Genomic DNA, 23,101 nt, shown 5'->3' with positions numbered 1-23,101 from the left:
TGCTGGAGGCATAGTGAGAGTCTGGGATGGAGCAGATGGTTTGTATGAGGAAGTGGTCTTCAATTATATTTTGAGGAGTTCCCACAGAGGCTGGTCTGCAAGGGACATCCCTGAGCACAGTGGTGTGACGTGTCCATTAGAAAGTCCCCTGCTGGCATGCCAAGGAACATGTTGGGACGGCCAAAATGTCAGCTGGATGGCATGAGCCCAGTGTATTATTGGCCATGAGATTTTTTTTTTGTTGGTATATTTGTGTGTGTGTGTGTGTGTGTGTGTGTGTGTGTGTGTGTGTGTGACAGTGAGAGTGTGAGATCAGAACACAACTCGTTGAAGCCATTTCTCTCCTTCTACCAGGTTAGATTCTGGAAATTATATTCAGAACATCAGACATGGTGACAAGTTAAGCTGCCTTTCTGCCCCTTTCAATCTCATAAGATTAAAAAATAAAGCAGGCAAATCGGCACATCTACTGTCACCAAGGACAAACCATCAGGCCTGGGGGACAGACTGGATGGTCTAGGGTAGGATGTGACAGGCCCGTGCAGAGAAGGATAGCCTCAGTGAGTTCCACCCTGGTGATCCTGGATTCTGTGGCAGTGTGAAAGACAATGCCTTGGTGGTGTGCAGAATCCAGAATGAAAGGCACCGTGGGTGCAGTGTGCACATGTGACTATTTAAAATACAGCGGTGGTGGGTAATTCACAGGATTGTTCCTCGTGTGCACAGTGAGGACTGGCAAATGGCTGTCCTGGGAATTGAGTTCTGCTTTACCCTTAGTTGTAGTCAATGTTCCAGGGGGGTTGATTGTATTCTAAAATCCCTGGGCTCTGTGGTACGGCTAAAATCCCCAGAACCAGAGACTGGGAGTCAGTTTTTCTGGTAGGTGGCAATCACCGGGGTCTGTTGCTAGGTAAGGCAGAGATTGTCAGTGTGTCATTTATAGTTGCTGAAGATAAAATCCCCAGCAGGAGAGAACTTGCCATTTCTCTTCTGACCTGGGGACATGAAGCCACAAACCAAGGCCGAAGGAAACCACCAGGAAAGCACCGTCTCAAAACAAACACATATAAAATAAAAGCTGTGGGCAAACTAAAAATAGAGATGTAAATATTTACTCAGAGAAAGACAGACTCGTCAACCGGGACTCATCTCAGTGCTGGAGAACTTGCAAAAGGCCTCAGGTTCTATCCACTGTACCACAAGAGAAAAGAAAGGCAGGCTAAAGAGGTGGTTCAGCAGTCACAAGCCATCTCTGCTCTTGCAAAGGACCCAAATTTGGTCCCCAGCGCCCACGTCAGGTGACTCACAACCTCCTATAACTCTAGCTCCAGAGGTCACAGTGCCTTTTTCCCACTTGAGTGGGACATCTTTACTTATGTCCACCTACACACATATGCACACACTTTAAAAAAATATATTTTAAAAGAGAAAAATAGACTTGTCTTAGCCAGAAATGATAGCACACATCTATCTAACATGGCCACTTGGGAGTTAGAGGCAGAGGCCTAAGATTACAAGCTCAACACCAGCCTGGGCTGCATAGCAAGACCTCCATCTTAAGAAACAAAACAAAATTTTACAGTGGCAAAATCTGACATAACCGAAAACGGATCAAGGTTAACACAGACACTGATTTCTGTTGGTAATATGTGCCCTAGATAGAGCATGATAACAATGTTACCTGGCCTTTGTGGTTTCTTCCACAAAACCCATACCTCTGGCTAATAGTGAGAAGAGCATCAAATCTGGATAGAGAAGCCTCCTACCGTACACCTGACCAGTACACTTGACCAGTACTCAAAACTGTCATAATGACCTTAGCATCAAGGAAAGTACAAAATGTCCAGGCTAGAGAGAGCTGTGAAGTCGTATGAGCACAGTGTGCTGTGCTTGCTGGGAACCTCGAGCCTAGGATGTCTGCTGCTATGTAAAAATGAAGGAAGCCTGGGCTCCCAATGTAAGATAATAATGGGGGCAGAGGGGGCGCTGTATGGAATATATAGAAATTATTTGTATGCTTCCTAACTTTTCTGTAAAACTTAACTATAAGATAAAGCAGCTATTTAAGATAATCCAAATAACACTGGGTATTGGTGGTAGTGTGTGTGGACCTTTAAGTTTGAGACAGCCTGGGCCATGGAATGAGTTACAGGAAAGCCAGGGCTACACCGTGAAACCCTGTCTGGGGGGAGGGGGGTAAAATTATAGCAAGCACTTGAAAAAAATCAGTACTAACTCAGATATTGTTAGATTATTCATTTCCATTAATAATTATTAATAATTATTGTCATAGTAATTTTTATCTTCTTTTTATCTGGCATAATTTTTCATCAGATAAGATTTGATTATGTGAGAACAGAGAATGAAGTCATCTCTCTGGAGGTATCTTGAAGTAGGTGAAGGTTACTTCAGGAAGTGTAATTTCAGAGAACCGTTTGCCGAGGTGTTGTACGCAATGCCAAACACTCAGAGAGTAACCAACATTGATAAATGTTGTGGAAATCTGCGACCTTGGGAATAATAGTACGGAGTGACCTTCAAGGACAAGCATCCCATTGGGAACACAGATATTAACTGGAAAGACTTTTCTTTTGTGACATGTCTGTCTGTCTGTCTGTCTGTCTGTCTTTCCCTATGTACTTACTAACCTTAATAAATGCATCCGAGTCCTGGTGGTAACTCAATTTTATAGGTGCTTAGAGTTATATTTGATAGGTATTTGAGAATTTCACACATTTGTACAGTGTATTTTGATCCTGTTTCACACACACACACACACCACCCTGTTTTTCCCTCTTGAGTTCTCTCAGATCCAGCCCCACCTCATGCCTAGTTATTTTAATGTATATCGTTACTAATACTGAGTACTGCCTCACAGTCTGTCATCTGTAAAAGCCAGTGCTGCTCCAGCTGGTAGTTTAAAGTGTGAAGATTTTTTTTTTTTTTTTTACCCACAACATTGTATGTGTGTGCGTTAAGTTTGCTATCTACAGATGAAAGATTGTGAACTTTCTATAATAATAAAAGTGGGATTCTCTCCAGCTGCCGGGGATGGGACGATTTTTACCTTTGATTTTTTTTTATTTTCTTTTTTTAACGTTCTTCAGGAAAAAAAAAATATATATATATGATATATATAATTTGGTGAGGTGATGAGAAAAAGATACATTTTTTTTCCTTGTTTTGGTTTTTCGACACAGGGTTTCTCTGTGCAGTTCTAGCTGTCCTGGAACTTACTGTGTAGAAACCAGGCTGGCCTCGAACTCAGAAATCCACCTGCCTCTGCCTCCCAAGTACTGGGATTACAGGCGTGCGCCACCACTGCCCAGCCTGTGAAAAAAAATACTTTAAAAGCCTTGTTTTGCTGGGCAGTGGTGGCGCACACCTTTAGTCCCAGCACTTGGGAGGCAGAGGCAGGCGGATCTCTGAGTTTGAGGCCAGCCTGGTCTACAGAGTGAATTCCAGGACAGCCAGGGCGACACAGAGAAACCCTGTCTCGAAAAACCAAAAAAAAAAGCCTTTTTTCCCCCAAAAGCAAAGTTTTTATTACCATGAAGCTGCTATCTAATTCATTAAAATGGCCTTTTTGCATCTGAATGTTACCATCCTAATACATTTCCTGAGTCAAATCTTGAACTGTTAGAAGCACCGCTGTACCAAATTAATGGGATTTTTCTTTTCAGGCTGGTGTTTGGAATGCTCTATCCAGCGTACTATTCCTACAAAGCCGTGAAGACGAAAAACGTCAAGGAATACGTAAGTAAAGTTTCCATGATTTTCATGTGGTGTGAACACAAACCTTGAAAGCGCTGCTGTTTTAGAGTTAGATTGATGGGTTTGGTTGAAAGGTGATAGTAGTGTTGTTGTGGAAATAACCTTTTTTTTTAAATGGCATTTTTAACTGACAGTGAAGCTTCAAATGGCCTCCATTGACCACTGGCACCTGGAGCTCAGAGTTCCCAAGAGCAGTGACAGAGGGCTCCTAATGGCCTGAGTCACAGTGGACTGAGGTTTGTGTGCCTGCTTAAGGTGCGTTGGAGGAAAGGTTGTAGTTTTTCAGCTTTGCGATTTTACGGATGCGCTGAGAGTGTATCCCGTTGCCTCCTCTTTCATGGCACTTTTGATTGAACATGTCCCTACCCCATTCATGATGACTATTGCAGGCTTGAAGCTAACTTTTCTCTCTGTCTTTTTAAAGATTTATTAATTATTATATATAAGTACACTGTAGCTGTCTTCAGACACATCAAAAGAGGGCGTCAGATCTCATTAGGGATGGTTGTGAGCCACCATGTGGTTGCTGGGATTTGAACTCAGGACCTCTGGAAGAGCAGCCTGTGCTCTTAACCGCTAAGCCATCTCTCCAGCCCCCTAACTTTTCTCATAATGAATTTTTTTTTTAATTTTGTTTTTGCTGTGTGTGTGTGTCTGTGTATGTGTGTGTGTGTACACCTTGGTGCACATGCATATGGAGGCTGAACGTAGATGTCTTCTCTCTGGGAACCTGTAGGGAACTGCTACAGTTAGGCTAAGGAGCCAAAGAGCCTAGGAGTTTCTTGCCAGTATCCCCAGTTCAGGGGTTACAAGCATGTGCCACTGCGCCCATTTTATGTTGTTTGGGGGCTCTGAACTCAGGCCCTTACACCAGCCAGCTAGTGCTTCCTCCACCCTCCACCGAGTATAACAGAGTATTAGCATACACTTCCTTGCTGGCGAGTCCTGGCGTAGGTTTCTGTTTTGGCAGAGTACATTTCCAGACAATAACAAATGTGTACCTTGGGCAGTTAATCAAAAGAAATAAGCACCCAGTACTGAGATAACTCACATCAATAACTGTGGCACTTTTAAAAAAAAAAAATCTGTTTGAGGGAGCCAGAATATCCATTTCAAAAACAAGCAGTCTGATTGCACTTAGAACTTGCACAGTTGCCCTGCAGACAACAGACACCATTCTCTTTCCAGCTCTCCTCCATCTAAAATGAAACGGAGGCCCATTAGGCGTCTGCCCCTCCCCCACCCACTTCTCCCTGGAGAGTTCCCTTAAAAGGAATCTTAGAGTGAGTATGACCTGTTGGGATTGGCTTCTCCTGGCTGCCGAGCTGTGTTCTAGGTCCATCCGTGTTTTTGCATGTTTCAGTGTTCCCTGTGTTCAGTGGGTCCTGATGGTTGGAACAGTGCTCCATTGTATTGGTGAAACCAAACAATGGCTTGTTTATCTGCTCATCCGCTGACAGACATCTGAATTGTTCTGCTTCTGTCTTTTGGCTCTTACGAATAACGCTGGCACGGACATGCCCGTGAGCATCTGTCTAAGTGCCTGTTTTGGGCTCTCGGAGGTGTATAACTGTGGCTCTTTGTAAGGACTTTGGATGGCAGCCTTGCCATCCAGCCCGGCGTGTGATCACAAAGATCAGAAATCCAGGCTTGATTCTTGAGTCTCTCTGCAGGTATTTGAGGTTGCATAGAGCCAGTGGCTGAAACTTTCATAATGAACCTATTCAACATTTACAGCCACATTTCTCTTTCATATAAGGCCAGTTTTTGTAATGACGTGCGAGTACACATAGACCCACACACCGCAGTTATAATGGTGGGATACGTTTATGAGAGGTGAAGAAGTTAGTTGGGTGAGCTCTGGAGTTTTTAAATCCTTTTATGATACAGATCTCTTGGATCCAGGGCTGGGAAAATAGTCTTAAGACATGGAAGCATATTAAGTCATACTAATTTAAATTCATTTTATAAGTAGCTTGAAGGGGCATATTTCAATAGGTGCCGTAATAAATATTTCAAGTGCCGTGTTATACTACTGGCTTATATTAGTTTTTAAAACAACACTTGCTTTCCGTTTCCAGGATTTCTCAAGCTGCCTGTGGTGAAGGACCTGTATGGTTATGTTTGCTTTGTGTTTCGTGGTCCTGGGGATGAACCAGTTTGGTTTTGGTTCCCCTGGAAGTCATTTACCATTACTGTTGTAAAAATACAATGGAAATGAGCCCCTAGTAAAACAAAGATGCAAAACCCCAGAGACATATGAGTGTAACACTGATTATTATTCATTTCTATGGACATGAAATACCGCTCGCTCTACTGTGTAATTCTTTACTTGGAATCCTCTTTCCAATAGCAAAAATGTATGAATAACCCCTCATCTATAAAGTGCCATGAGACTATGAGCCATGGGGTATACTACTGGCCAGACCTTAATAAATGGAAGCTCCTTTATAGTGTGTACTCAGCGGGATCTTTCTCTGATTCTAGCTAACTGTACGGTTGAAGAACTGGGTGGTCTATCTTTCAGCTATGGGCTCGTCTCACCTAAAGCATTCCAGGGCCCGTTGTAGAAGCCCAGGCCTGCAGTCCTAGCACTCTGGAAGATGAGGCAGGAGAATCACTGAAGACTTGAGGTTAGCCTGGACTACAGAATGAAGAGACTCTATGTGTCTCAAATAGAAAATAGATAGGTAGACAGACAGATAGATAGATGCCCTGTCCCAGGTAGATTGACAAGGAGACGAGCAAGCAGATAGGTAGGTGGGTAGATAGACACAGACTCAGTATCGCAGATGGATGGATGGATAAGTAAGTAGGTAGATAGGGAGATAGATAGTATGTAGATAGATACATAGATACATATATACATAGATGGGTAGATACATACATGCATACATACATACATACTAGACAGGCAGATAGATACATAGATACATACATACAGATATATACAAACATAATAGATACATACATACAGATACATACACACATACATAATAGATACATATATAATAGATAGATAGATAGATAGATAGATAGATAGATAGATAGATAGATAGATAAAGACAAATAGGTAAGCAGATAGGAGGGTAGGTAGATAGGTAGACCAAAGAGCAAGCTAAATGGACAGCAATAAGAATATAAAAGTATTAGGGAAGCATAAATAAATTACCTATACGTATAAATGAATACTAAAAAAATGTATATTTAGAGGTTGATCTAATTATAAAACAATGATTACTCCACTTTCACTATGCATCAGGTTTTTTGTGTTATCCTTTTCTCTTCTTTTCCTTTCCTTTCTTTTAGAAACATGGTTTCAAGTAGCCTATACTGGCCTCTAACTCACTAAGTAGCGAGCTGAGGCTGGCCTTAAACACCTGATCCTCCTGTCTCTCTATTCCAAGTTCTAAGATCAAAGGCATGTGTCCCCACACTCAGCTCCACTTGAAAATGTAACTTCATCTGCTTTATTCCCTTAATAACACACTCAGATATTTATTATTGGGTTATTTGAACATGTAAGACAATTAGAGATAACATGCTTCTGAAATTTTAATTCTCCCTCATGTGCTAAAAATAACTTAGCCTGCATAAGAGAATCCATTAAATTCAAAACTCCTGTTTTGAAAATACAGTGAGTGATAAAAGTGAACAGGTACTGAACTGGGAGGCCAAACCTACTCCATCTTGGGACCGGCCTCTATCATAAAGGAAAAAAAAAAAAAAAAAACTGAGATTTTTGACCTGCAATAGAACCCAAGCTACACCCACATACCACAGCTCAGCTAGTCCACTGTCTGAGTTCCTCCCTAGCTACTTCCAACAACAGTTAATCAAAGATTAATCTGATTGTTTCAGATGCACTTTCAGACTGTTTGTGATTGTCTTACCTCAGAGCACCCCCCTGTCGACTTACAGTAGACATTCAGTTAGGTACTTGCCAGGATAGACACCCCCCTCCCTTACTTCCATTTCCTATAAAACCTTGTCCTGCTGAGGGTTGAGGCTGCTCCACTTTCCCTTCCCATCCTGCTGTGTCGGGGTTGGGTTGGAAGAGAGCCCAAGCTTGTAATAAAGAGACCCTAATGTTCTTACATGGAAAACGGCTGCTTAGTGGTCTTTTGGGGTTCACGAATGCTTCCTGGCACAACAAAACCAGGAAGGAATAGAATACATCATTGAAGACCTCCGTCACTCACTCGTCTAACAGCAAGACTCTGAGAAACCAAGCTTGAGGTGCAGTGTGTGCATCCCCTGGAATGAGGGATGAGTGCTTAATTACTCCCCACAAATTTCAGAGCACTTCTGCATATCACCATGTCGAGCTGCTGCTCGTCCCAGCCACCACACTACTCTAGATGGAAAGCCACAAAATATTTAATCCCAGACATCCCTAGAGTTCAGAAATGTAGAATGGGTCCACTTGGCTGTGTTCCCTCCCAAGGCTCTGGTTCCCGTGGAAGATCTGTCGTTCAGAGCTGGAAGCTGCCCACATTCCTTGGCTTGAGGCTCAGTCCCTGTGTCTTTGCAGCCAAGAGCTCGGGGCTGAGATCTTTGGATGCCGCCAGCACTGGGCTTTTAGCCTTCTGCCTCCTCCTTCCTCTTGTATGGTCCTTCATGAACGACTGGGCCCACCCCACACCCCCCAAGGTTGTCTGATCCTTGGCCTTAATTCCATCTGCCGCCTTATTTTCTCTTTCTCATATAGCCTAATATACTTAAATTTTGTAGGAATTAAAACAGGGATCTATTCCCAGGAAAGGAGGCAGCATTCTACCAACCCCAATAATATCCAGCCAGACTCGTGTTTGCTGTCCATTCACCCTGGAGGACCTTGTAGGACAGCATGAGTCCACACCAGAACTCCTGGGTTTCTAATCACTCTGCTCTACCGTGCTGCCGTTGTTGTTGTTGTTGTTGTTGTTGTTGTTGTTGTTGTTGAGACAGGGAGCTCTGTGTAGCTCTGGCTGCCCTAGAACTTTCTGTGTGCACCTGACTGGCCTTGAACTCATAGAGCTCCGCCTGCCTCTGTGTCCCAGGTACTGGGATGAAAGGGAGTGCACACCATGCCCAGCCCCAACAGTGCTCCTGTTTTTAAAAGCAAAGGTGATGGAACAGGAGAGAAGTCACATGAGATGGCACACGACCTAGATTCTGTCAGTAGCTCACATCCCTGATTCCATTCCAGGCGATTCAGTAACTACTGCTGAACTCCAAGAGCACCAGGCAGGCATACAGTACACATCAGACAAAACATTCGTACACATAAAATAATGGAAATAAATATCTAAATTTTTTTTAACATAGGTGACATTCTAACTCCACATAAAAATTGGGGCAGCTTTCATTACCGGCCAGTGACCATTCTTGGGATTAATTTACACTTTGGGGGCCACAGTGATTTGGCTATTTTTTAGCAAGGCATTGAGGCAGGACCTCTAAGCTCTCAGATCAACTGTGAACTGAGAGGTTAAAAATTTTTGATAGGGGCTGGAGAGATGGCTCACCCATTAAAGGCTAGGCTCACAACCAAAAATTTCCATAGGGCTGGCCCTGGCTTAATCCCAATGCTCAGGAGGCAGAGGCAGGCAGATCTCTGAGTTGGAGGCCAGCCAGGTCTACAGAGACAGTTCTAGGACAGCCAGGGCTACACAGAGCAACCCTGAGTCAAAAAAAAAAAAAAAAAAAATTAGAAAGTATTTGAAAGTCCTGTAAAAAATTGGAAGAGAAAAAAAAATCTTAATAGCCCTTATTTTCTCTGAGAGCAGGACATTAATACAGTGTTCTTGTGTTCACCTAAATTTCACCAAATAGAGCCATCCTGTTTAAACTGGTCCTGCCATGTTTGGCAGATCTGTAGACTCACTTTATTTTTTTTCCTGTGGAAGTTTCTTAGCAGTAGTAAACCTCTTTGCATGTCTGTGTTCTGATCTCAATATCTCTTTATGCTGCCCGGTACTGTATCCCTTAATGTCTGTCTCCTACCATAGGAAGGGTTTGGCTACTTTAATTGTACTATTCGATACCTAGAACATAGTTGGTATAAAGTAATTAGTCAGAACTTTGAATAAATGAACTTGTAAGACAGAAAAGCTGGCTTCTCGGTGCTTGCAGAATGCTACATTCTGTGCATTGCAAGAGCCTGTATGTGTTCCTGGAGGACCGATCTGTTTCCTCAGCTTGAATTCTGCCGGGTTAGGGCACGTACAAGCCCATTCTCAACGCTTATCCCCAAACCCAGCGTCTTTGTGATAGTTAGTCCTGACCTAAATTCTGCTGATATCTACTTCAAAAGCACGTTCTGAAAGCAAACATTTTGGACTCATTTACTTCTTCCCACCCTAACTACTACCACTCCCCCAAAGCCTGCAAACGGCAGGTTGCACCTGATAAAACAGATGCCGTGTGCAAATCAAAACAAACGGGAGAGCTCTGTGTGTTTTGGCAGCGTTCCTTTCTTCCTTTGCCTATTTTTAAAGCTGAGCTTTCCTGGGATATAATTTCCTGTATGGTGTGGCTGATATGGCCTACTTAGATGCTCACAGCCTTGCAGTAATTGAAATGCAAGCTTACTGGAGATTTAATAGGGTTTTTGCAAAGTTTTCCAGGCTCATACATCTTAAAGATTCCAAAATATGAGAGTGTTTACTTCCAAGTCGTGTGTAATTGCTGTAGCTTTTCTAGGAAACCGGTTTTCTTATTCTAAGAATACTGGAGAGTGCAGCAAGGAAAGACGGGCTAAACAGTACTTGAAAGTTAAAATCAGACATTTGGGCCTGAGATTTACTGTGAACAAGGAACAAAGGAGGGACAGGCCTTTGGGAGATGACTTATTAAAAGGCCCAGCAATGACTCTAGTCCTCTGTTGAGTTTCCAACGTGACCTCATTTTTCACTGACTGTGGGGGTGATAGGAATGAGCATAGGGACCAGGGCCTCGCTCTAGAGTGCCTGTCATTCAGTGACAGCAGAAGCTGTCTGTAGTTTGAGGGTGGGGGCTAAAGGGAGAATCATACTAAAGAGCTGTGTTACTCCTTCCCAGCACCCTCTGCCTGGTAAAGGAAGCACGGATTTCCACTGACCTACACAAGTGTTCTGGGTACCTCATGACGGGAATCCAAACGTTCGTCCCAGGGAAAGGATGTAGCGAGCATATTGTTAGAATGTCTTCCTGGTGTGGACAAAGCTCTGGATTTGAACATAACACTCAATATAACAACAACTATAGTGATACGTCATTTGGTTCAAAGATTTCAGTATGGAAAGTTTATTGATGGGGCTGGAGAGATGGCTCCGTGGTTAAGAGCAGTGGTGGTTCTTCTAGGAGTCCTGAGTTCAATTCCCAGCAACAACATGGTGGCTCACAACCATCTGTAATGGGATCTGAAGTCTTCTTCTGGTGTGTCTGAAGACAGAGACAGTGTACTCATATACATAAAATAAATTAATTAATCTTTTTTTTAAAGTTTACTGATTAAGGTGAGCTTTTTTTTTTAAGAAAATTAGTTTTTATCAGCCACATGCTTATCTGTTTGTTTACATTCTGATTGGACACTTTTGGCAAGGAGGGGAAGCGTGATCCCCTAAAATGTTGTCCAGGCTAGCCTCAAACTCTGATCCTCCTGCCTTAATCTCCCAAGTAGCAGAAACAATAGGCATGTACCACCAGGCACAGCCTGATCTATGTTTAGTTCTTACGTTTAGACAATAGGTTGTTACAAGAGGTTCACCTTGAAAAGACACTCAACCACTGTGCCCTGGGTTCTCTCTCTTTCTGGGACCCACTTTATGGAAGGAGAACGCCAGCTCCCCCCAGCTCTCTCTACCTTCCACAAGGACACTAGCATGTACATGCACACACACACAAACACACACAGAGTAAATAATTTCATTGTTTTAATAAGATTTTTCAGAGGCATCCCTGTGAAACATGTATATTCTAACATCTATACCCAGATTTTCAAATTGGCTTGGTGATAGTGTTGTTGGTGAATTATTCTATTACTCTGCCTCCAAATACTATGACATTGGTTCCCAACCTCTGGGTCAAGACCCTTTCACAAGGGTCACATATCAGGTATCCTGCCTGTCAGATATTTACAGTGTGGTTCATAACAGTAGCAAGATTACAGTTATGAAGTAGCAATGAAAATAATTGTATGGTTGTGGAGTCACCACAACATGAGGGACTGTATTAAAGTGTCTCAGCATTAGGAAGGCTGAGAACCACTCTTCTGTAGTATCAAATAAGTCACATAATTAGCATTCACGTATTAAGTCTGATTTGATAGAAAATGGGTCTAAAGCAACACATGCTACTTTTTCAGCTCTTAAAAATTATTTTTAAATTGAGTATTAGCTGCTAGAATGAATATCTTTAGTTTTAAGTCTTGGTTTTGGGTTGTTTTGTTTTGCTTTTGATATGAGTCTCGCTGTATAGGACTAAACATGGGCATAACCACAAGCATACGAAGCTAGGTTTTTGTTTGCTTGCCTATTTGTATTACTTTTGCATGGCTGAGGCTCAAACCCATGGACTCAAACATGCTAGACAAGAACTCTGCCACTGAGCCCACACCGCAGTCCATTTTTTTGTTTGTTTATTTGGCTGGTTGGTTTGGTTTGGTTGGTTTATTCTGTTTTTCCAGGCAGGGTTTCTCCATGTAGCCCTGGCTGTCCTAGAACCCACTCTGTAGATCAGGCTGGCCTCAAGCTCACAGAGATCTTCCTGCCTCTACCTCCCTAGTGCTGGGACTAAAGGGGTACACTACCATTGCCCTACTTTATCAATTATTAAGTCAGTGTCAATAAATGTGGGACAGCCTTTTATCCTTCAGTGAATTAAATCTATTTGAATTATGTGAAAGTTATTTACAAACCTGATTTCGATATGTCAGATGTACTTACGCATAGGCCATGTCAATATATAGATAGGTAGATATGTTTACATAAATATATATATACATACATATATATATATATATATATATATATATATATGTATATATATGTTGTTGACATCATTGGTATTGTCATAATCAAACGTCTTATGCACAAGCTTTCTAAAAACAATTTCACGACCGCTGTGGGGTCATTGCCACAGCTACAACCTAAGCAACTAAGCGTGAAGCAGATTCTGTAACTAGAGCCGGAGAGTTGGCTTGGAGGTTAAGAACAGTAACTGCTCTCAGCAGAGGACCCAAGATAGTTTCTCCTACAGATTTAGAATGCCAATTAGTGAAACTCTTGGCCTTTGTGAAGTAAATTGAGCTTTCCCACGCTCCTGGAGCTGCAGCCTTGTCTGGCTCCCAGTGAAAGTGCTTGGGAAACAGCGATGGAGAAGTCCTTGCAGTCACAGTACACCTAGAGGCTGGGCCAGACTTCCACTCCTACGGGGGAAGGGGGGCAGGACACTTCATTACCAACTGTAGTGTCGGTGTCAATGGACTTAAAAGCAGAGACAGAAACGGTCGGTCGTTTCCATTAAAGGAAATGTTACTAAGAAGTTGGAGAGAGTCCTAGCCACCTCCACCCTAATCCCTAGTGATGGAATAGTTTAAAATCACAAAAGCTCCAACTACCAAAAAAAAAAAAAGAAAAGAAAAGAAAAAAAAACCACCCAGCTGCCTCCACCCTTACTTCAGGGAGAAATATATTCTAAGGCAGCCAGTGTTCAGCCTTCCTGGCCCCCACCAGCTCTGTTCAGAACCCATACCCTCCCCACCAGAAGAAAACAGATCAGACTCTGAGAAAGAATACAAGTGTGCAGTCAACTGATTACAAATCTGAAATGGTAATAAACAGCACAGTTTCTAATTTTTGGTTGATAGCTTTGAAGCACTTAAAAAAAAAAGAAAAATGAAATATTGACTACCAAAGTTTTTATATATAATGTGTGTGTGTGTGTGTGTGTGTGTGTGTGTGCCTGTGCCTTTGAAGCTATGCCTCGTGGTGCACATCTGTAATTCCCACACTCCGGAGGCCAGAGCAGGAGGGTCAGGAATTTGAAGAAAGCCTGTGATATCTAGTGAGCTTGCTCTGCAAGGGAAGTAGAATAAATTAAACAATAAAGCAAAAGAATAAAATCCAGGGAATTAGTATTCCTAAGAGCTATTCACTTGCACAAGCGTAATAAAACAACAGCACTCCCCAGATGTATGGTGTGTGCCTATATCTCATCGATGGCAGGCGGAGGCTGAAGAATCCTGAGTTCGACTAGACGTAGCCCCTACCTCAGAATGACAACAACACTTGCAAGAGGAAATGTGGAGAGAAGATTAGCCCAGGATTGACAAACAGGAAGAGAGAAGAAGCTCGGGCCAGATGTGCTAAATGTCAGCGTGCAGGAAAGCACTCAACTGCTTAGAAATTTTATTACAGAAAAGTTGTTTCGTTTTGAAATCTAAGATCTATGGGGACTGGCTGGAGAGATGACTCAAGTTAAGAGCACTTGCTGCTCTTACAGAAGACCCAGGCTTGGTCTTCAGCACCCAGGTGGTGGCTCACAACCACCTGTAACTCCCTGCGTGCATGCGGGACACAGAGGACACATACACACTGGAAAAATAAATATAGTTGTAAAATGAAAATACATCTTTTAATTTTTTTTAATGAGACAGTTCCTAATTATATCATCTGCAACTGACTTTTTTTCTTTTCAGCTGAAGGTCACATTAATTAGGCAGTCATTTTTTTTTTCTTCTACACAGATACCAGCACCTATTTTTGAATGCTAAGATACTGACGTTCTTCTGTGGTTTTAGACTCCAAGTCCATAGCTTGTGGCTGGAGGATTCAGATTGTCAGGAAGACTGACATGACACTGCAGAAGGTTCTTAAAGAACGGGAAAGCCGGAGCTGTTCCTGAAAATTCCCGCTAAGACCAGTCAAGTCTTTCCCACCAACATGGTCTAGCTTGGGGGATACACCGAAAGCATCATGGGAATGTTGGGAAAGGAGAGGAATACTGTATAGGAATCCCAAATATACTGGAGTATGTTTTAGCTTCAGTTGGGTCCTCCTTTTAGCAAATGGAATGGTTTAAGTAAAACAAAAGGAATCACTTTTAAAGACACAAACAAACAAACAAACAAACAAAAACCACTTATCCTGACTCTGCAAGTGAAGTACGGAAGGCTACCCAGAGCCCACAGATAGAGGCGGGGGTGAGAAATCTGTGTTTCGCAGAATCATAATGGCTTCCAGACATTCCAGCAGGTTTCTTTCCAATGAAGATCTGACTTCAGCAGATTTTATGTATCTGGGGACCAGGGGAACTCCAACAGCCTGCACTGGTGTGAAAGTCAGCCAAGGGTGACCTTGAACTTTGCCTGTAACTCCTAAATGCAGAGGTCGTGGGTATTAACTGAGTTCTGTACACAGCCCCAGACTTTCTCCTTGGGAAGAGACCTTCATCGACTGTCCACATCCACATAGCTCTGGTCTTTTAGTTGGAGAAACAATAGAATATTTGTAGTGAGCTTCAGGAAGAGAGTCCTGACAGGGTTCCCTTCCCGCCATTGTGAAAAGCTGATTGCTACCAAGAACACCCCCCTGAGGACTGGCCTAAAAGCTAAAGGCTCTTTCTACTGCCTTGAACCTTATGACAATAGTAGTGGTTGTTTTTATTCCTTTTTGAGATGAGAGCTGACTCTGTGACCAAGCTATCTTGGAACTTACGATGTAGTGCAGGCTGGCCTCAAATTCATATACTTCTGCCACAGGTGGCTCCTCCCCCCCCCCCAGGTGGCTCTTAATTTTATTTTAATGGTGATATACATAGAGTGTTCTGAAAATAAGAAGACATTTTACATGCTTCCAATGGATTCTCTCTTCTCCAGACCTAGCTCTCTTCTTTCAGTGTCACAGTGTTGCCCTTTGTTCTGGTTGGTTCTGTGAGAGGAACTGCCTGCACTGAAGCGCTTCCCGGGTAATGCTGGGCGACAGAATCTGAGTACATCCCCCTGGGATCTTATTAAAATGCAGACGCTAGTGTAGTAGTTCTGGCCTGGTCTTGAAATTCTGCCCTTGCAGCTCCCAAATGAAGAAAGCCAGGGCTCTGTGCGTGAGCTGAACCCTGACCCTACATCCAAAGATTGTACTTTCTAGTTGTTTCTAGTTGTTTTTTTTTTTTTTTTTTTTTTTCGAGACAGGGTTTCTCTGTGTAGCCCTGACTGTCCTGAAACTCACTCTATAGACCAGGCTGGCCTCGAACTCAGGGATCTGCCTGCCTCTGTCTCCCGAGTGCATCACCACTGCCTGGCTTAAGATTGGTACTTTTTAAAGGTGTGACTATCTTTTCTCTCTTTCTCTCTCTCTCTCTCTCTCTCTATCTATCTATCTCTATCTCTCTCTCTCTCTCTCTCTCTCTCTCTCTCTCTCTATTTCTCTCTGTGTGTTTTGAATCCTCTGGAGGTGTGTGTGTCAGAGACAGAGAAATTGCAGGCATGTGGGCCTTCGATCTCTCTGGGTTGGTTCTTTCTACCTTGTTCCTGAGGTAGGGTCTATATTGGTTGTGTCACTGGGCTATGAACTCTGGGCTGGCTTGACTGTGAGGCTCTGGCTCATTCTGCCATCTCTGACTCCCAGATCACAGTAGGAGTGCTGGAATTACAGATGCACCCCACTGCATCCGACTTTATACCTGGATTCTGGGACTGAACTCTGGTCTTCAGACTTGCACCCTCGGAACCATCTTACCGGCCCCTCCAGAGAGATTCGCATCCACAGCTAAGGGGAGGATATTGACGATTTTTAAAATGTTATATGTAAATATACTTTTCTCTCTCTCCCCTATGCAGAATCTAGATGTAACTCTGCGGTGTGTAAGTTTGTGATGAGAAATAAATAAATAGCCTTTTTAAGGGAGGAAGGAAACTGGGAGAGGAAGCAAGAAAAGGTCCTGGAGTAAACGAACAAAGTATGAAAGCAACACCGTGAGTCCCATTAGCTCAATAAAAAGGAGGTTGCTGGCCAGACGTGATGGCACACATCTTTAACCCCAGGACTCAGGAGGCTGAGGCAGGTGGATGTCCGTGAGTTCAAGGCCAGCCTAGCCTACCAAGCAAGTTCCAGGATAGTCAGGACTACATAGAGACCACATGGGGAGGTGGGGGGGGGGGTGGAGTGGGGGGAGTGAGGGTGAAATAAAGAGAAGAAAGTGTTCCTTGGGCAGACTTCCACCACCTACAGTGTACCAAATCGTGCTTCTTAAAGTTACAATTAATTCAGCCGGGCGTGGTGGCGCAGGCCTTTAATCCCAACAATGGAGAGGCAGAGGCAGGCGGATTTCTGAGTTCAAGGCCAGCCTGGTCTACAGAGTAAGTTCCAGGACAGGCCAGGGCTACACAGAGAAACCTTGTCTCGAAAAAAAACAAAACAAACAAAACAACAACAACAAAAGTTACAATAAGTTCTTATATACAGTTGGGTACTGACAAGTTATTTGTTTTAGGAACATATGAATCGATTAACAACGTGGACTACAAGGAACAGGTTTTAACACAGTTAACCACACAATACAAGTTGAGTCAGACTTCCTCTTGGTTTCCATGTTTTGAGGCTGGCCTGGTGTCTGTGGGTGAGGCTTCCCCTTTGGTAGCCACCCTTCGTGCTGTGGGCTTTCCTCTAGAGCCGTGGTTCTCAACCTGTGGGTTGCGACCCCTTTGGCAAACCTCTTTCTCCAAAAATATTTACGTTACGATTCATAACTGTGGCAAAGTGACAGGAAGGTGCAACAAAAATAATATTATGATGGGGGGGGGGGGTTTGTCACCACAACATGAGTAACTGTGTTAAAGCGTTGTAGCATTAGGAAGGTTGAGAACCACTGTCCTTAGAATCTTGGCCCAGACTCCAGGTAGACTCAGTGTGGCCCTTCGTTCCCTCTCTCTGACTGAGATGCCTGTGGAATGGTACCGCCCCTTGGGGTGACTCAGATGAGAAAAGTAGTGATCTGAGATGTTGAAATGCAAAGGAAGAGAGAAACGCGGGTACAGCCTACAGATGTACCAGGTTCATCTCCAAGATGGCCAAATGACCCACTCTAGTGTCAGGGATTGGCTGCTCCCCCACCCCCACCCCCACCCCCACCCCCACCCCCTTTAAAGCCTGAGAAGTTCTGTACGGTGTTAAACAAGGCAGTGTCTCTTATAACTCTGTATTATCCCAAATAAATCAAGAGGACTTTAAACAAAGGGGGTGGGGGTGAAGCATGAATTCTCAGCCGACGGGGATGGAAAAGTCTTGGGGCAGAGAAGTCGTTCGTTCTTCCCTTCCCTTGTGCTCCTGGGAGTGGTTTCCTGGATGCTGGCCCTAAGTTTTGCATCTTGTTTTCAACACTTTTTAAATTAATTGTCGTTTTGAAAGGTTTCTGCACTTTTCCTTCTCCCAGGTTTCTCGGACACCGAGGAGATCAGGGATGAGACACACAGGGCTACGTCTGTTTCCATACCAGACACACATGCCTTAAGCACAGCTCTGTCCTTCAGAGCCACTGGGTCTTCTGTAGGGCCTGGGGCGGCTAGAACTGGAAACTGCAGGTTACTCATGCTGCTGTGGGTTCACTGTGGGACTGTGGAACTCCCACCCAGGAGTCATGGTAAATGCGACAGCAATTAAAACACCCACGTGAGACACAGTGGGCAGAGATCCACCTCCAAACAGAGGAAGCCCAGCGCTAGACCATTGTAAACCAACATTCCGTCTACGTTCATCAATGATGGCCAGGGCTGGAAAGATGGCTCTGCAGGTAAATAAATGCCCTTGCAGGTGACCTAAGTTCAATCCCAGGAGCCCGTGTCAAGGGACGAGGACAGAGCAGACAGACTCCACGTGTTCACACGCAGGCTCTGCCCATGTTAAATCTGTCTTGAAAGCTAGCTTATTTTCTACCGTGCCTCTAACTTGGCACAGCTCTGAGAAACATCCCATGGCACAGCCATCTGGGTTGAATAAAAGAGGGAGGGTTTTTTTGTTGTTGGTTTTTTGGTTTTTTTTTCCAATTTGATTTCTCACATTTTGTTCCTCTTTGTTTTAAAGGGGGAGAAAATTGTTGTGAAATAACCAAATTATTGCATAATTGTTCACGAAACAGAAGAGATCTTTTTCAGCTCTCTGCCATTTCTAAGGAACCCTCATCTGAGAATTTCTCCATATCCCCTCCCCCCCGCCACCCCCTCACCCCCCCCCAGTACTCAGTGTCCACAAGCGCTCTGGGAGAACTGACTCAACCAAGAAGCTAATAATGGCCAGAAAATAAAGTTCTCTTTGGGTGGTCTGAAATCTAGCAGTGTTTATTTCTTTTCAGATTCAGCAAAGTTTGGGGGTTTTATTTGTTGTTTTGTTTTGTTTTTAGCCCTTCTTTTTTCCCCATTGGAGCATATTTTAGCATTTATGATCTGAGTTTTACTTCATCTAATTGAAATCATTAGGCACAAATGAGGGAGGTTGGTTGGGGGGGGGTTGGTTTTTTTTTGTTTTTTTTTTAAGACCAGCATTAGTAGCTTTATAAGTCAGTGAATCTGTAGTTCCAAAAAAGGTGCAGAATTTCTTGGTTTTGTTTTGTTTTTTTCGAGACAGGGTTTCTCTGTGTGTAGCCCTTGCTGTCCTGGAACTCACTCTGTAGACCAGGCTGGCCTCGAACTCAGAAATCCGCCTGCCTCTCAGAATTTCTTTATGTCTTGATAATGTGGAATATAATTGACAAAATAATTCTTTTTTTCCGTATGCTATAGACTGCCACTTGCAACTCATAGTTAATTATTTAAGTATTATCAGTTAAGACCTGACTTTCTTTTTCATTTTGGTTATTATTGTTGTGTGTGCACGCTTGATGTGTATATGTGTGGACACATACTGCCTTAGTCAGCGTGTGGTAGTCATAGGACAACTTCATAGAGTCCGTCTCCTCTCTGTCCACCATCATGTGGCTTCCAAGGATGGACCTCGGGTCATTGGGCTTTCCCTACAAGGCAGGGGCTTTACTGACTAGACACTTCCCTTCTCACCGGATGGATACCAGACCTTACATTTTAAGATAGAACCCAGGCTGGCAACTCCCATAATCCCAGTGCTCAGAAAGGCTGCCACTACTCCTAGGCTACAACCGTAGTTGAGGTCCATGCCAGCCTGGCCTATAGATCTTCCCCCAGAAAGCAGAAATTGTTGAGTAGGATCGTTCTGTGTCCGCTTCACTAGGCATGGGTCCTGGGAACATGGTGGACAGGACAGGCTTCATCTCTTCCTCCTGTTTCAGTGAAATGGCTGAGGCAGGTGTTATATAAGCCAACTACAGTGCACAGATTTATGTATGACCTTTTCGGGGGTGGGGGACGGGAGGGAGGAGCCAATAACTAGGAGAGCCTTTCCCTTGTCATTCAGACAAAACAGTGAATAACACATAGTCTATGAGGATTTTAGTAGTTATATGTGGATTAAACTCTCTATTCTAATTATATGTCTTCTTCTATTCATACCCTACCATGAGAGCTCCCTTGGAGCCGGAGAACCTTGTGATAACAGCTTGTGATTCTCTCATGTCAAACTCTGTGCACAATAGACCTGGGGTAATATTTGTCAAATCAACTTATCAGCTCCATTTTTTCTAATCACACACTGTAAGTTTGTACAGTTGTATCACTGAACACATTATCATCGTTGCTATTATGATACCACTCTAGTACCGACATAACAAGAACAAGTTATATAAAGGAACAATATAAGAAAAAAAAAACATTTCTTAGTTAACACATTCCCATTATCCATGGCTCTTAAAACACATAGCATATGAGGTGATCTCTCCCTGACCCTCACCACACCCCACCTACACCCCTACCCTGCCCCCACCCTCACCTCAGGCTCACCCTCAACCGCCACCTACACTTCTACCCTCTACTCCACCTCTACCTCCATGTTTTCCGGCTGTGTCCTGATATTCCTGCTTCCAGTTTCTGCAATGGGACTGGGGAGGGAGGCTTCACAGTACGGGGGCTTCCAGTGCTCTGTTTGTTTATCCTGGGATCTTCATAAAAATGCTTTTTTGGTTTGTTTTGCTTTTTCCTGAGGATGTAGAGCATAAAACTTCTTTTGTTGAAAAAATGTTAAAAGACCCATGAAATGGACCCACTTCTCTTTCAGGGTCAGGATCATGTAAATGAGTTCTCATTAAATGGAGCATGGTCTCCTGATAGTACGTTTTGCCTCTGGGCGTGTTCATTTTACTGTATTGCTCGGGCTTTAAATGTCCTCTAATTCCTCCGGGAGAGGGAAGCTAAGCACTCCATCACATGACTGTCTGGATTTTTGAAATGCTGAGGCTTATCAAAACCTTATGGATTTGTAGCAATAATAAAGGGAGTGCTGGCTCGCCGTCAGGGAACGTCTGCCCGTGTACCGTGTCACCGGAATGTCACTTTAGGTGCTGTGGTTTCATATCACAGATGACTCTCTAATCTTTCAAAGAACTTGCCTAATTAGGGGGCTTATTGCCTTGGCAAGTGAATTTCTTTTGACATCTGAATGATGCTGAGGTTGTGTTCAGGCTGAGGATGTAGCTCAGAGGTACATCCAGAGGAGGACAGAGCAAAAGAGAGCGAGAGACCAAAATGTCTAGATTAAATGGAGGAGAAAGAGCCTCTGGGGGAAGGGCAGCCAAGCCCCTGGGCTGGAAAATTTAGGGGCGGGATATGCCAGGTAGGGACTGAGGGATGCTGGGAGAACCTGGAGGCCTGGTTTGATTTGGTTATGTAAAATATACACCTCAGTCCCTTGTCCCAGGGTCCAAAACCAATCACTTTTTAAAAAGATTTTTGAGATAGGGTCTCTCTCTCTCTCTCTCTCTCTCTCTCCTTCTCTCTCTCTCTGTGTCTGTGTGTCTGTGCCTGTGTCTGTGTCTGTGTCTGTCTCATTCTTTCTGAACCCATAGCTAACCAATTCAGCCAGGCTGGCTGGCTAGTCCAAAGAACTGATTGTTTCTGCTCCCCCCCCACACTCTCTAGAATTGCAGACCCACATCTGCACACCTAGCTTTTCTGTTTGTTTGTTTGTTTGTTTGTTTTTATGCGTATCAGTATTTTGCCTGAACGTATGTTTGTGCATCACATTCGTGCAGGCCAGAAGATAGTGTTGGACCTGCTAGGACTAGACTCATAAACAGTTGCAAGCTACCATGTGAGTGCTGGGAATTGAACCCCAGTCCTCTTAACTGCTGGATCATCTCTCCAGCCCCCAACCTGGCCTCTTATGTGGGTGCTGGTGATCCAAACCCAAGTCCTCATTCTTATGTGTTGAGAGCACTTTACCAACAGAGCCATCTCCCACAGCCTCTTGATCAAACCTTTAAGCATCTGATTTTGTCACAGGAGTGTAGGTGCCCTCCCCCAGGAAAGCAAAGCAAGCAGAGTGGGGCATAGATCAGCACCTTGACTGTGTTAACTTGACCTTTAACCTTTGGGCGTCTCGCCAGCCTTTCAGAATAGATTTACTTGCAGCTTTTTGCAAGGCTTGACGATTTATCTGATTTTTTTCCCTCTTAGTGAAGATGATGAGGGAGGGGAGAGAGATTGCTTAACCTCACATACACTGGCAACGCATGAGGAGAGTTAACACGTTCAGTCAGAAGCCACTCCTCCTGGGGGGTCACAATCATAATGTGGAATGGTTTTCCTCTTGTTCTGTCTCAGTGTGCTGTGTGAAAATGTCATGGTTCCTACCCTCCCGTTGCTTCCCAGATACTTAGAGTCCCTGAGGAGATCTCAGCCGGAGGCCCTGAAGACAGTTCTCCGTGTCTCCATCACTGCCAGTCATTAGCTGTGCACCAGCTAGCCCATAATAGGCCCTGGTGGGTACATAGCTAAATCTAGAACCATTGCTATGATGGCCCCAGTCTCAGTTCCCGAAGATTAGAGTGGGGCCTCACTTATGGGCTAAGATGTTTTGATTGCGACTACAGCAAAGAACGTGGTGACAGGGGGACATGGGGATTTATTCTGTTCAGTGCCAGAGAGGAATCTAACCCCCAAGGCTCTTGAGCTGTGCTCCCCTTCAACACACAGTTTCCGAGACTACTGTGCTCCCTGCTAGCCAGCAGCAAGAGGAAAAGCCTAGAGGTACACACCAACCATTCCAGGTCATACTGTGTGCGTGAGAATGAAACATTCAGCCCCACGTGCCTGCAAGGGGAGCTGAGAAGTGGGGTGCTCAGGCTTCCTGTGCCTCTCCTCCGTTGCCCTAGACCCCTCACCGCACCCGTGTTCTAACACCAAGCAGCCGAAGGCGTCATTGGTCAGTCAGCACCTTTCCTTACCTATAAAAGCAACTTTTTGAGA

General features: G+C 43.9%; 1 protein-coding gene across 5 annotated transcripts in view; it reads left to right on the top strand.

Annotated features, from left to right (window-relative positions):
* Reep3 (receptor accessory protein 3) overlaps nt 1-23,101 on the top strand; it is an 87,800-nt gene that overhangs the window by 30,234 nt on the left and 34,465 nt on the right. For all 5 annotated transcript variants that reach the window (NM_178606.5, NM_001204915.1, XM_006513726.4 and 2 more), the window contains exon 2: nt 3,684-3,756. In NM_178606.5, coding sequence (NP_848721.1) covers nt 3,684-3,756 — 73 coding nt within the window. The remainder of the gene's footprint in view (nt 1-3,683; nt 3,757-23,101) is intronic.

The sequence above is a fragment of the Mus musculus genome, chromosome 10 (assembly GCF_000001635.26).
Source record: "Mus musculus strain C57BL/6J chromosome 10, GRCm38.p6 C57BL/6J".
Classification (NCBI taxonomy): Eukaryota; Metazoa; Chordata; class Mammalia; order Rodentia; family Muridae; genus Mus; species Mus musculus.
The sequence above is the reverse complement of the archived record's forward strand: the minus strand, read 5'-3'. Positions and strand labels throughout refer to the sequence as shown.